Source organism: Myxocyprinus asiaticus, chromosome 48, assembly GCF_019703515.2.
Source record: "Myxocyprinus asiaticus isolate MX2 ecotype Aquarium Trade chromosome 48, UBuf_Myxa_2, whole genome shotgun sequence".
In the NCBI taxonomy this organism is placed as follows: Eukaryota; Metazoa; Chordata; class Actinopteri; order Cypriniformes; family Catostomidae; genus Myxocyprinus; species Myxocyprinus asiaticus.
The window spans coordinates 19,068,588-19,084,190 of NC_059391.1; the positions used below are offsets into that span (position 1 = coordinate 19,068,588).

General features: G+C 37.3%; 1 protein-coding gene across 1 annotated transcript in view; it reads right to left on the bottom strand.

The window, feature by feature from the left end:
- The window catches only part of LOC127437484 (homeodomain-interacting protein kinase 3-like), a 70,776-nt gene that overhangs the window by 5,877 nt on the left and 49,296 nt on the right, over positions 1-15,603 (bottom strand). The window contains exons 4-15 of the mRNA XM_051692425.1: positions 13,674-13,793; positions 13,416-13,502; positions 13,110-13,294; positions 10,860-11,022; positions 10,656-10,779; positions 10,231-10,352; positions 9,889-10,007; positions 9,622-9,780; positions 7,049-7,342; positions 5,942-6,088; positions 4,547-4,806; positions 1,530-1,660 (exon numbers count right to left, since the gene is read on the bottom strand). Of these exons, the coding sequence (XP_051548385.1) occupies positions 1,530-1,660; positions 4,547-4,806; positions 5,942-6,088; positions 7,049-7,342; positions 9,622-9,780; positions 9,889-10,007; positions 10,231-10,352; positions 10,656-10,779; positions 10,860-11,022; positions 13,110-13,294; positions 13,416-13,502; positions 13,674-13,793 (1,911 nt within the window). The remainder of the gene's footprint in view (positions 1-1,529; positions 1,661-4,546; positions 4,807-5,941; positions 6,089-7,048; positions 7,343-9,621; positions 9,781-9,888; positions 10,008-10,230; positions 10,353-10,655; positions 10,780-10,859; positions 11,023-13,109; positions 13,295-13,415; positions 13,503-13,673; positions 13,794-15,603) is intronic.

A 15,603-nucleotide genomic window follows, 5' to 3' on the forward strand; every position in this document is an offset into this window, starting at 1 on the left:
TCTAGTATGTTATTATAACACTAATCAAACAATATAGGGCACGACGAAACGATACAATCATTCACTGCTCTTGACTGAGTAACTTTAGTAGCTTTATAAAGTATTACTGTATTATAATCATACAGAACAGACCAGTAGTCGTTTTATGCCACATTTCATTCTGAACGTATATTTGTCTACTTGATACTGCTGTTAAAATCTTTTAAAGCTGTTAAAAGATTTCTTGATTTCTATTGATTGCTTTTATTTTGTTTCTTTGTTCTTATTTTATTAAAGAATGTTTACTTGTCTTGAATAATTAGTTGAGAACATGAAACATAATTAACAAGTTAGTATTCGTTTTATTATTTCTTGTAGTATCAAAAATAGTATCGAGTGTAGTCAAATTTCAATGCTAACTACAAACATTTTGGTATCATGACAACACTGCTTACTTATAGAATGTGCATGGTAGATCTTGCTATAATACATGAAAAGAAATAGATCTCATTCACTAAGTGTGAAACCCCTGTTTTAAGCGCTCCAGATTTACTTACATTTCACTTCTGCATAATACCAAATATGTTTGGTCGCTACATGTTAATATACAAATAAAAATAATACACCCCATGGGTGAAGGGAAGAGATGATAAAATGAAGAGCAGGTTGCACAGCTGTTGTGAATTCAGCTACACACGAACTTCATGCAGATGTCGCCAAAATAAATTGGTTTAACTGGAACGCGTAGCAATGCACCGTGCATTACATAAATACATTATTTTAGAACAATAAATAATAAAAATCAATAAAATATTATATTACAATAACATAATATTCAAGTTACAAAAAATAATGACGATGAATAGCGGGCTGTGACAGTACCACAAAGTCGACAAAAATAGGCACATATTGGACAGGTACAATGTGAAAACAAAGACAGTGTTTTTTCTCTCACTCTCTCTTTGTTTCACTGTTTAATGTATTTATTTATTTGTGGCTGAAGTGAAATTTGAGGGTTTTTAAAAAAATTTTTTAAGAGGACTCAAGTGTGAACCCTCAATGTGCAGTCTAAGTCTTTTACTGGCAGTAGAACATGGGCAAAACATTAAAACATCTTGGTAAAAAGGAATCACTTACTAGTTTTTTGTTAATCATATCGCAGCTCAAATTGCAATCGCAATATTTTCAAAATAATCGCAATATTTTTGTCCAAATCGTGCAGCCCTATGTAGAACAAAAGCTTAAAATCTAAGCTCACCAAAAACTAACACCATTCTTTAGCTGCCTTGCAAGCACCGGTGTTTCCTTCATGAAATGCGAATCTACTTAAAATATGTGCGGTTATGGGACATTATTTTGGAAACAGAATAGAATCAGCCTAGTGTTTCATTAAATGTCAGCAATCAGATTCAGTGAATACAGGCAAATTATAATATTACATATCAGAAATAGACTATTTTATTTGGAAGGTACCTTGTAGCTAGACAGCATTTTTATAATAGTTTTCATTTCACATAGTATTATTGAAAATGAGTTCAATAAAGACAGACCTGGCCAAAGCCTGGCTGCTGTGGCTGGAATAAAGAGCTCATTTTCTGCTGGCGGGGCAGCGTGGGCGTGGAAAGATGGCTCAGTCGTCCTGGGCCGCAGCGACCTCTGGACTGGCAGAAGGATTCGAAGACTGTATATGTGTAAGAAAGAGAGAAAGTGGGGAAACAGAAAACGTAAAAAATAAGTGATCAAAATACAAAAGAAAAATGGTCTGGAGAAAGTAAGATCAAAATATTGAAATATTTGCAGTTTGGCACAAGAACTGCAGCTTGTAAGAAAAGTGTGATAGATCGGATTTGTTCACTGACATTCCGCTAAAAACTAAATAATTTGAACATCAAAACTAACAAGTATGAATTGCAAGGTTGAATAACAAAAAAAAGTTCTACCTACCAACTTATTCCTGGCAAAGTAAATATAAATAAAAAACTTTAGCAGCAATGTATCGAAAAACATAAACTCTCAAACTTCCCATGGACACCCCAAAACAAACAAAGTTGCCTGGGTAATGTGCCATGATGAGTCAATGAAAGAGTTTACACATCCAGCAATATTTCGTTGATAGCATGCGTCGAAGACAAAGCATTGGTTCCATGTAGGAAACAGGACAGTTATGCTTTGGTACCAAGGGGGAGGCTGGGAAAATATGTTCCAGAAAAGAAAAAAAAATAATTGGGCACTTAACACGCAAAGTAAAATGAAGACTGGAATGAGGAGATCAGGTATGGGAAAGGAGGACGAAAGGAAAAGTGGGGGTCTCACTCAACACTGGGATGTCGCACACAAGACACAGGGTCGCAGTGCACGTTATACCCATAATCACCTGCGACAGCCTCTGTGACAACTTCCTGTTTCTCTCCTATGACCTGTAAAGTAGACACTGGCTGAGACCACACACTAAAGTTGTGTATTAATGTCCCAATTTGAGATGTAAAAAAAGAAATGCCACTAATTTGTAACTTTGAACCATTTGAGAGTACACTATGTCCTTTTAGAGAAACTAGTCGGTACACCACACGAACAAGCATTTCACAAAACTACATTTGAATGTGCAAATGTGTCAAAAAAGCTGTGAGAAAAAAGCATGTTAGTTTGATGCATTAACTAAAAAAAAAATCCAGTTAAGTAAAATCTAAGCATTTAAATGAGATAAAATAGTGCTACATTTATTGGCAAAAGACAAAGCAATGTTTTGAGTTGACAGATAGTTATTAAGGTCCTTATGTTATGATTATCACAGGATTTTTTTTTTTTTTACTTGTTACACAGTTTTTACACAAAAATGACACAGTAATGCACTTTCAATGGAAATCTACAGGGCAAGGGACTGCACTGGAATGATCGTTATAGGCACAAGATGTTTAAACATGAGAAGAGTGTGAAAAAAACACTAACCATGTCTGTGCAAAGTTTTATATCTTTTAACTCATGTCATGACCATGTAAAGCTGGTAAACATGGTTACTTTCATGACATCTCATTAGGGCTGTAACTAACAATTATTTTGATAATCGATGAATTTCCGATTATTTCTTAAATGATTCATCTGTTAAACATTTAAAAATTTTATTTCCTATATTTATTAAAATATAATTTTGTAAAAAACAGAAATAATAAAAGGCTGTAAGGATTTGGTTGAATTCAAGATTCTATTCTCTCATAAAACTTGTAGGTTTTAAAAAAGTATTGTCATTGATTACGTTTCTAAACTTTTGTGTATGCTTATCCAGTAAAATAATGTTTGCCATAGTATAAATTTACTGGTGAAATCAGACATTACATTGAAACGCAAGCCGCATTATCAGGACTATCAAATGTCAGGACCCTTAGCACTATTACACATTATATTCAGCATTTTATAATATAGTACCCTGCTCTGTAAATGCAATGCAAATTCAATCTCGCAATGAAAAGTCTCATCCTGGTGCACATTGTATAACATGCACTTACATGAGGAGAAATTATGTACTACACTTTAAAACCGGCACACCTTGGCCATGGAGGCATCAGTGTGATATCAATGAAGGCTGCAAAATTGATTACATTGAAACTGAAATCAAGGTATGATGTTGCATGAGTTTAATCAAAATGATTGCACTTTGATTGACACGGATGCACGCGCTTGCTAGCTCAGTGAAGTCAGAGACTCGCATGTGGTAAAAACGAACAGTTTTGCGAAATATGCGGAAATACACGCCTGATTTAGAATTTATAACATCTATACATTATAAAACATAGAACATATCAGTTAAATGTAAGTTATGCACTGGAGAGAAACAATACTTAAGTGCATCAAACAGCATACGCCCTCTGTCAACGTACCTAAACCAGTAACCGGTTCACATGAAACAGTTTGCATATTATGATCTTCTTTGAAGCCTCATAATGTGCTCTTGTGCGCTGGACAACTTGGGTCGTGTTTTTAATGCTTCAACTTGACAGAGCTTATCCATGCTCGTCGTACATATCCAACTCGATAGTGAAATTAGTTGTCAATGATTTCCAATATCAAAAATAATGATTTTATAGATTAGTTGTTGCATCCTTACATCTCATTAACATGAAGCTAACTTCACCCATAGAAATTGTCATAACCAAAAAATAATTTGCCTAGGAAAGTAGTTCCACCACTAAAATGATGATTTAGACAATTTACAGCTCAAGTAAGACAATTTAGCATGGCAGAAAGCTAGTGCCTGTAAGTAAAAAAAATGAGCTGCACATTTCTCTTTCTAAACCCTCTGAAATGTCTTTTCTCACCACTGTAAGTGCATTACTGTACATGTGATTTTTGTTTTTACAATCTGAGGAACAAGATGAAATTATTTTCTGTGGCAAATACCCAACATGTCACAGATGCTTTCAATACAGCTCAAATTTAATTGAACAAGGAACGTTCCTAATTTGTATTATTTTTTTAAATGCACCAAGAACTGCTTTATTTTCAGCAAGAACCTTTTTGCCATTTCTGAAGGCCTACAACTAGACTTATTCTTCAGTCTGTGGTGAGCTCATACCTGTGCCGACTGTGTGCTGCTCATTGTTGGGATGGTGATTATTGTTCATCACTCTCATGGGTGGCACCACAACAGTCCTCACTGTGGGTTTGTTCAGCCCTGTGTTGGGGTGTCCGCGCCTGGCCTGGGGTTTCTGGTTCTGATTGGTCAGGAAGCGTCTTTCGGGGAAGGGGCTATCGTGCAGCCCTAGGGAGGAGTCTGAAGGGGGGGACCCATCTACCGTTTCACACCCACTTTCATGGCCGTCATCTTCTGATATACTGTTGTTACATTAGGAATAAAAGCAATTATAATCAGCTCCTACATCAAAATACTGTATGATGACTCAACCTCACAGTGGAAACAAACAGACCCACTAGTTTTTAATATGAAATAGGTGTTGTCAAAAGTACCGGTACTTCGGTACCAAGTCGATAATAAAATAAAAAAAGATACAAAGATACCAGTGTTTCTGCAGTACTGGTAGTACCGAGCATCGACTCTATCTGGTACCAGCGCGCAATATGACTGACACAGGCTCACAGGCTTATTTTGAACGCGTGCTCCGTTACTCCTTGTACACTGAAATGGACAATCAATCAAATTAAAATCGTGATGTGTCCAAGTGTGATTTATTAAACTGCTAAAGGCTGCAATTTTCCTGTGGACAAGCTGCGTATTTTAAATAAATCTGACCGCTCATCCACTAAAAACTCCACAGACATTGAGAATCAGTCACATTGTATGAGATGACAGAGGAGAACACTTATCCATTGTGAACCACGCAGTACATGTAAAATATATATTTATATAATTAAAATCACATCATTTGCGCTTTAATCTCAGCTCAGCTTTATTTATTTCGCATTTAAAAAAACTGAGTTGACCAAAGTGCTTCACAGTAATAAAATTTAATACATAACATTTCAAAATTACCACAAACACAAACGCCAGTAGTCTAAATACAAACACTCCAAAACTGTGTCCTACATTTCATTTGTCAGACTCAAAGGACAGTGTAAACAGATGAGATTTCAGACGTGACTTAAGTCTTCAACACTGGGCCGTGACACGAACCGTTTATAAGGAAAAGTGAAGCTTCCGGCAAAAAACACGTCATAATAAAAGCACAATTCAAAATGCCTGAAATCGAAGAAATTGAACAAAAATATATTACAACTGTATAGTAAAATGTAATATTCACTGTAATAATAATAATAAATCAAAATATCAAAATCAAGACAGCTGTTGAATAAAAGTTTGGCAGCTTGTAAGAAAAGTTAAATAGCACATAATAATATTAGCATATTTTTGGTGTGGTATCGAAATTGGAATTGAGAACCGTGGAATTTCACTGGTATTGGTTCCGACTACTGAAATTTTGGTACCATGACAACACTATATGAAATATTGTACCTGCTGGGTCTTTTGCATGGTGACGGGCTGGATTGTGCCGAGGCAGAGGAGCTGGTGCTCAGACTGCTGTCAGGACTGCTGAGAGAACACACTCGCTCCATGTTCAGAGAGCCTGTGCATGTCTCACACTCAGGACTGCCCTTACACCTGTCAAACACACAACACATGAAGCTCAACTTTAGTTTACAGAGCAATACGTATGCAAGCAAAACAGAAACTTGTTTGGAAATTCCAGCCTTTGAAAGAATTTAAAGGGACCTAGTTTAAAATTGTTGCATTTTATTTTTACCCTGATTTCAACATATTGTTTAAATATAATGATATATATGTTAAGGTTTCTTGCACCCAAAGCAGTCACAATTTAGTTTTGCATGAACATTTTAAATGATTTCTGACCCTTAAGGTCAAAGTGTACTTGACGCATCGCTCTGCGCACAGTATGCGTAACGTAAATTGTAACAATCCAGTCCACGTGGCCTGACCCAAAGCCGGCCAGCGGCCGGTCACTGTCTGTGCGCATTGTCGGTGCATGTGCCGGCCATTGACTCTCCTAAAAGAGTATCACAAAGTAGTTGTAGTGGGCAAGCGTCAAACGCATTCGCTCGTGGTCAGAAGAATATACTCACAAAGGCAACGCAGTCTACCAGGCGTGAGGCAATCCAGAACATGCAAAAACGAAGTATACCTGGGACTTTAGAACTAAAAAGTCTGTTTTTATTATTATTACTGCACCTTTAAGACATCTACATGTAAATGACCTCTGTTATGATAGACTAATCTTTTAGTATGTGGAAAGAACAACACAGCCCTTGCCAGCTTGCTTAACAAGGAAAAGGCAATGTAACATGGGAAATGTTAATATGCTCATGGTTGTTGACGTCAATTCCATGATAATTTCTGACTGACCCATTTTTACAGCTGTTTCCGTATAAGATCTGTGTATCTGAGTAGGTTTACATAGCACATCAAACTCTTTATAAAATAAATTCCTCTTTTCCACGACATGTCCCCTTGTATCTCTCAGTTTATAATCCTCCAGATAAGAAAAACTCAGCTTGAACATAATAAATGTTCAAAAGGTATGTGCATACAGCATATTCAACTCACTTGTTAAGGGAGCATCTCTGTACTTGTTCCTCCTCATCTGTGCCACTGCTAATGCTAATGACACTGACCGCTGGACTGGGCGACTCTCTGATAATGATGGACTCTCGCTGTTGATTGGCCACCCCTGCCTTACAGCAACCCTCCTCCACCTGCTCCGGTTCCTGCTTTGCCTGGGACTGCAGCTCTCTGTCAGGAGAGATCCGCTCTGGCTCTATACTCACCAACCTGTCCGTAATCTTTAATGATGGACACACTGAGGGCTGTGTGTCCGTAAAGTGCGAGACATTCATACTCCTAAGCAGCAAAACACACAACCACAATCAACTTCACTTGCTTAAGATATTTTTACACTGTTATTAATAGTGATGGCAGAAATGAAGCTTTCCAAAACTTCAAGTAAGTTGAACCAATTGCTTCGGAAAATGATTCACTGTTTCGAAGAGCTCGAAACACCGCACGCTGAGGACATCTGCTGGTAACAAGCGTGTAAATGCAATAAGACGACTCGAGTCAAAAGCAGCTACAATGACAATACATTTAAATTAATTTACTGCCCTGCTGTATTTGTCATATACTTTTCATGGTTGACTACAATATCCTGGAATAAACAGATCTCAATATACACTACCGGTCAAAAGTTTAGGGTCACTTACTCATTCTTTATTATTATTACTTTTCACATCTAAGTATAATAGTAAAGTCATCAAAACTATGGAAGAACAGAAATGTAACTATAGGAATTGTGTTGTGACTAAAAAAATCTCAAATAAATTAAAACTGTCTTATATTTTAGCATCTTCAAAGTAACCACCTTTGCATAAAATTAGCAGAAATGCCCTCCTGACATTTTCTCAACCAGCTTCTTGAGGTATCACCCTGGGATGCTTTTTAAACAGTATTGAAGAAGTTCCCATCAATACTGGGCATTTAGAAGCTGCTTTACTTTATTATTCGGTCCAAGTCATCAATTTCAAAAACTTTTTTTTTTAAATAACATTTTTGTTTTGTAATGAAATAAATTAATATGTTGGTACATTATATTTTTGTCTATAAAACTAATTTCAAACATTTAAGCACACGCCTTCAAAAGGTTTTTAAGATCATGAGAAACATTTCAGCCAAGTGACCCCAAATTATGAACAGCAGTGTATGCAGAATATGTAGACCTTCTTATACAAGTTGGCCTTTTTATGATCACTTTTTTTAAATTATTTTAAATACCAAACAATATATATTTTTTATTCTAAATCAACACTTTGTTTTGTACAAACATTTTTTTTCCCCAAAATATTTATGCTTTATGACAGATTGAGCAATAAACATTTGAAAAAGGTACGTTATTGTAATAAGTTTCACTTGGTCAGTATATCACTTAAAATGATATGACGAGTATGTTAACCACTACCCTACGCAGCAATTCTAGTGTTCAAAAATTGGGTGTACTAAATAAAATAAAAAGTGAAGGCACATTATCATGTACAGTAGTTGAAATTCCAGATTCACCTTTTGTAAAACAAACAAATTTCTTTAAATGTCACAAAATCTATGTCTCTCTTAAATTTCTCACAAACACAACATTTTGATTTTCTTTCCTTTGAAAACACAAATCGAAGTAATCGACAGGGAAATTAAAAGGAATGTATTAAAATCAGCAACTCCTCTTTGAATCCATCTGATTTTATCCACCTAAGTTATTGCTGAACTGACTCGAGATCAGTTACAGCCTACATTTAACACTGATTAAGTTTTTCACTGTAGGATCAACGTCCCCTAGCGTAACCGTGAAACATTTTGAAATGTTTTAAAACTGTTTTGAAACAGTATGACGTAACGAAGCCTCGTTTGCTTAAATTACGTGACTTGGCCTGTTTGATACATGCTCCGAAGCATTGGTTCGAAACAAATGATTCCTAAAGGTTTCAAAGCTTTATGAAGCAGTGTTTCAAAAATGACCATCACTAGCTATTACCTAGATTTTGAAACTACATAAGAAAAATACGACTTAGTCAATGTTTGCAACCTATTTTACTTCTGTAATCTGACCAATATTTGCAAGTGTAACAGCATATTCAGTATATTCGCAGGATATCAAAAAATACAATAAAAATAAATAAACGTAGGATGGGACTTAATTTTGTCCAACTGGAAATTATTGGATAATATAAAAAAGGCATATCAGAAACAATGTCTAAATAGCTTTTTGGCTACTGGTTAACATTAGCATAAGTGACATAAGTGGAAAAGGAAAGTGGTTTCAGTCAGAGGAAGAGCAAGATATACAATTTTGAATAAATATAACATTTATATTTATAATATAATATATATTATATTATAACATAAGATATATAAAGATTTAGAAAAACATGCAAAAGAAAAAAAGTTAACAATGAGACCAGAAACAAGCATTAAGAAAGTAAATAGGGTCAATTTGACTTTAAATTTGGATGGCCAAACTGCCTAACAAGACCGCATTTTTTGGCCATCACAGGCACATTTTAAATATTTAAATCAAGGTCTAGTTAGGCACCTTTCAAGGTTTTGAGAAACAACCAATGATCTGGCCAGTTGCCCACCTGTTCTGAGCCTTGTTCCTCTTGTTAGTTGCAGGCTGAGGCCAGACCACATGAGCGATGCCAATGTTTATTGGCTGATGAGCTGACACAGCCATTTGGTTGGGAACAATAGGTTGGGGCATCACCGAACTGTAATGGCTGCTGTGTGGCTGCACCCTCCTTCATCAGAAACAAATGACATTAGGTTTTGAACATGTTCCAGGGGTTGTATCAGCATAATGCTGTAGTACATGATATTCAGACATGGGTCCTTTTTGATCTTCTTACCCCCAGTCTCCTCGCCTCTGTGGTCCAACGACTGTGTCGGATGCCAAGCTCGTAGCAGGTGGTGGGACCTGCTGCCAAGCTGGCATCAAGATCTGTGGAGTTCTGTTGGACCATGGCTGCTGAAAGGTCAAAAATGGACAATGTTAAAGCTTGATAAGAAACTGGCTTCACTGAATTCAATATTACAACACTGATATGTCAACACGGATAACACATGGGCAGTGTCAGGCTAACGTGTTGGCAGGTTAATGTGTTTTTTTTTTTTTTTGTACGAGGAGCATATGGGTTTGATTTACAATGTACAAAGCAAGTTTACCCTCATCTCATGAAACGAGCTCTTACTTGTGCTATAATTCCTGGTCTCATGGTTAAGGGCTGGATTGCTGGGGCTTGGGTCACCAGAGGAAGAGAATTCTCCATTCTAACTGAATAGCCTGCTGGCTGACTTGGGTTTGAGGGAATTCCTGTAAAGTCAAGCAACTAAATCAGTCCCATGCAATATTTATGAAATGCAACATCTGTGTTCACGCTCAGTTCAAATTGTTGGCATTGGCTTTTATTATTATCTCTGTCTTGTTGCTGTATTGTTTATGCACTGGAAGCTTCTGTCACCAAGACAAATTCCTTGTATATGTAAGCATACTTGGCAGTAAAGCTAACTCTGATTCTGGTTATCTGCCTACACAGTAAACATTTACACAGAATTGCTCCCTTATGTGCAAAAATGCAAAAAAACAGATTATTATGCACATCCCATTCCATTGTACCTTGAAGGGCAGGAGGACAGAGAATGAGTGCCTGCTGAAACGAGTCGTTACACCCAAACTGGGCACTTCCTGTTTGGATGGGTATGCCAGGATGCACCACAGGTGGAGCCGACGGAGGCAGGGTCTTAAAAAGGGGGATAAGCAGATCAGTCTGTGTTCATCGTACTTGCACTTAACATTAACTCAAGAGTCATACTGTTTTACCTGAGAGTGGACAGAGTGGATTTTGTTGAAGGCGACAGTGATATTTGGAGCATTGGAAAGTGTCACAGGCTTCATGAGAGGGGGTGCTTTGTTGCGGTTGAGAGTATCGTAAATGCTGGTTCTTGAATGACAAACATCCATGATGTGGAAACAAGACTGGACGCTACAAGAGATATACAAGTTCCTTAAAAATGGCCCCAAATATGCAGAGGGCAAACAACATACTACTACTGTTTAGGAAGGTTAGCTTACATTCAAGTTCATATAAACTATAATGGAGGAAGGAAGGAGTCCATGCAGAACACAAAGGCAGAATCGCAATTTCCCTACTATTTATCTTATATAGTATGCAAGTTTAAGATTAGAATCCAGTATCATAATATGTTGCAAATAGCATGTGCCTGAATGGCATAGTCCTATTGATGGATTTTTTAATACTGACCATAATATCGTAATACTGATCACAACCCCTTACCCTTAATGATAGTTCTCTGAATCCATTTTATGACGTTGACTATTACAACCCCAATTCCAAAAAAGTTGGGACAATATGAAAAATGCTGACAATATTCAAAATTAATGATATGTAAATTATATTCATCCTTTGCTATATTGAAAACATTACAACTACACATTATATTATGTTTTACCCTGTGAATTTCATTGTTTTTTTGTTTTATTGAATGTACAGTAATTTCAAATCTGATGATTGCAACACACTCCAAAAAGGTTGCAATTTAAGACTAATAACAATTTGACGAGTTAAAATAACAAGGCAATGGGAAACAGAAGATGTTAAACAGGCGAGGCAACTGTGTCATTGTATATGATGAACCTCAAAGAACAGCCTAGTCCTTCAAGAGCAAGGATCATTCGAGACCTGTCAATTTGCCAACAGATGCCTCAGCAAATAATCCAGCACTTTGAGAACAATGTTCACCAAAGACAAATTGGAAGGATTTGGGGCATTTCACCCTCTACAGTGCACAATATAGTTAAAAGATTCAAAGAATCTGGTCAAATCTCTGCACGTAAAGGGCAAGACGAAAACCACGTCTGAATGCACGTGATCTCTGATCCTTCAGACATCACTGTCTTAAAAAAAACATCATTCATCTGTAATGGATATCATGAACATGGTCTTGGGATTACTTTAGTAAATCTTTGTTAGTCAACACCATTCGCCGCTGCATCCACAGATGCAAGTTAAGACTTTACTATGCAAAGCAGAAGCCCTACACAAATCTGTCCAGAAGCGCTGCTGACTTCTCTGGGCTCATTCTCATCTTAGATGGAAAGTAGAACAGTGGAACCGTGTTTTTTGTTCTGATGAGTCCACATTTCAAATATTTTTTGAAAAACACAGCCATTGTGTTCTCTGTGCCAAAGAGGAAAAGGACCATCCAAGCTGTTATCAGCATCAGGTCCAAAAGCCAGTGTCTGTATGGGCCAGGGGTGTGTCAGTGCCCATGGCATGGGTAACTCGCACATCTGTGAGGGCACCATAAATGCAGACAGATATGTAAAAATTTTGGAGCAGCAAATACTGCCATCCTGCACCGTCTTTTCCAAGGACGTCCTAGCATTTTCAGCAGGACAACTTCAAACCACATACTGGCCGAATAAGCAGAGAGTGCGGGTGCTAGACTGGCCTACCTGCAGTCCTAATCATCTCTAATTAAGAATGTGTGGTGCATTATGAAGCGCACAATACAGCAACAAAGACCCCGTACAATTGTGCAGCTGAAGACCTGCATAGTGGATGAATGGGGGAACATTCCACTTTTTAAACTTGACAAACTTGTGTCTTCAGTACCTAAATGCTTAAGTGTTACTAGAAGAAATGGTGATGCTTCACAGTGGTAAACACTCGACTGTCCCAACTTTTTTGGAGTGTGTTGCAATCATCCGATTTGAAATTACTGTACATTAAAAAAATAAAAATAAAACAAATGCACAAGTTAAAATATCATAATGTGTAGTTGTAGTGCTTTCAATATAGCAAAGGGTGAATATAACTTACAAATCACTCCTTTTTGTTTTTATTAGCATTTTTCATACTGTCCCAACTTCTCCGGAATTGAGGTTGTACAACATTTTATTTCATATACTGGCTTCATACATGGTATAAATAAGCTTGATTGGGAATCAGCGCAGACGTCATTGCAATTCCCCTTGTGAAAATGTTTTACGGACTCTATAGTTGTCAGAATTCCCCTTTTGAACCATCATTTAAAAAAATGGACATACTGGTTGCAATGGGGAAAATCCATCAGGTGCTGCATAGTGACAAAAGGGTGAGTAAGTGCATCTGAAGGGGCAATTCTCTGTTCGGCATCGATCATCAACATCATCTTCAGCAGGTCTACAAATTCTCTCCTGTCTGCTTTCTCCGCCAACTGGTCACATCCCTCCATGATGAGCATTAGGTTTACCTGATAAAGGAGCACAAAACATCTCAATCTTTGACTTTCACTTTCTTTACTTATTCAATGATGTCTGACAAGAATATGCACGTAAATATGTAAAAGCCAAGTAGAGTTAGTGAGGTCTTACATGTCCTATGTCATCCAAACAGCTGAAAATGTACTTCCTTGCCTCCTTGGACTTCAGCCCTGTCTCGGTCTCATGTTCTTCAGTGGTCTGCGGAAACAGGAAGCGTGTTTAATGTCATTACATAAGAACTTCACATCAAAACCCAGTGGTTGAAAAGAGCAGACAGTAACTCGATACGGGAGTACTGCCATACAGACAGCAAGTGCTGTAAGTTCATGACAGTGATCTCTGGTTAAGTGGATAAGAATTGCTACATGCCTTCAGTCTCCAAGCGGCGTATGGCGAATCGGACTCCTTGCAGAAGAAGCGTGACGTCTTTGTTCCCACATTCAGAAGCTGCTCTCCTGGCAACCCTTGAGTTTGTGAGATGTAACGAATCTGTAAAGATGTTTTGATTATTAGGGGATCTCAAGGATACAAGACAATAAAACTATTACAGTCATTTGCATTTAATTTTTTACCATTCTTCTTGACAAGAAACAGTGCATAAAGTAATAACCCTAACCCAAAACACTTACTTAGTTTACTAATTTCAATGACTAATAGTGCAAAACAAATAATATTGGCATTATATTTATTGATTTTCTGTTATAGCATAATTTCATGTTCAGCTGCTTTGAAACAACGCCTGTTGTGAAAAGCGCAATACAAATAAATTTGACTTGACATCTCAAGAATCACTTTGATCCATAGCATGACAAGTTATCAGCAATGGCAACGATGAGTAGTTGGTATTTCCACTTTCAAGTGGAAGTAATGCGAGATCAGACTGGTCTAAAATAGGCAAAATACCAATGAGGCATTCAGAAAGGTATTTTACCTTGACAGATATGTAGGCGGTGTAGTAACACGGTGTTTTGAAATGCTCACAATTACAATATTGCACATATTACTTATCACGGTATACTTTATTACTGAATATCAGCAAATGTCTATTTAGTTGTTATTTCAAGCTCTGACTTCAACTTCTGAGCTAGTTTTATGAATGCTAAGCTTGAAGGGCTCAAGAGTTCAACTTTGCAATTTATCCAGAGGGGTCTGCTGCTCCTAAAGGCTATGTTAAGCTGCCAAGTCAAGATGCTGGCCACTCTCTGTGCCTAAAACAGCTGTCAAACCTCTCATACCGAACAGCAGGCTTAATGCAAGTTAAAATTTACAAGGCAGGGCAAAATGTGTTCTTTACTTTTAATGTTTTTATCTAGAGCGCCATCAAGTTCACGGGCACATCATTAATAGTTCATGGATAATTTCATGTGGGATTCGAACCTGAAACCTTCAGGTTATCAGTTCAGATGCTTGCCCAACAGTCTACACCACTCTGCTGTAACTAGCTACAGTTGTGCTCAAAAGATTGCATACCCTGGCAGAAATTGTGAAATTTTGGCATTGATTTTGAAGATATGACTGATCATGCAAAAAAACTGTCTTTTAAGGATAGTGATCATACGAAGCCATTTATTATCACATAGTTGTTTGGCTCCTTTTTAAATCATAATGATAACAGAAATCACCCAAATGGCCCTGATCAAAAAGTTTACATACCCTTGAATGTTTGGCCTTGTTACAGACACAAGGTGACACACACAGGTTTAAATGGCAATTAAAGGTTAATTTCCCACACCTGTGGCTTTTTAAATTGCAATTAGTGTCTGTGTATAAATAGTCAATAAGTTTGTTAGCTCTCACGTGGATGCACTAAGCAGGCTAGATACTGAGCCATGGGGAGCAGAAAAGAACTGTCAAAAGACCTGCGTAACAAGGTAATGGAACTTTATAAAGATGGAAAAGGATATAAAAAGATATCCAAAGCCTTGAAAATGCCAGTCAGTACTGTTCAATCACTTATTAAGTGGAAAATTATGGGATCTCTTGATACCAAGCTAAGGTCAGGTAGACCAAGAAAGATTTCAGCCACAACTGCCAGAAGAATTGCTTGGGATACAAAGAAAAACCCACAGGTAACCTCAGGAGAAATACTCTGGAACAAGATGGTGTGGTTGTTTCAAGGAGCACAACACAACGATACTTGAACAAAAATGAGCTGCATGGTTGAGTTGCCAATGCCACAAAAAAGCCCGGTTAGAATATGCCCGACAACACCCTGACACGCCTCAAAGCTTCTGGCACACTGTTATTTGGAATGACAAGACCAAAATAAAACTTTATGGTCACAACCATAAGTGCTATG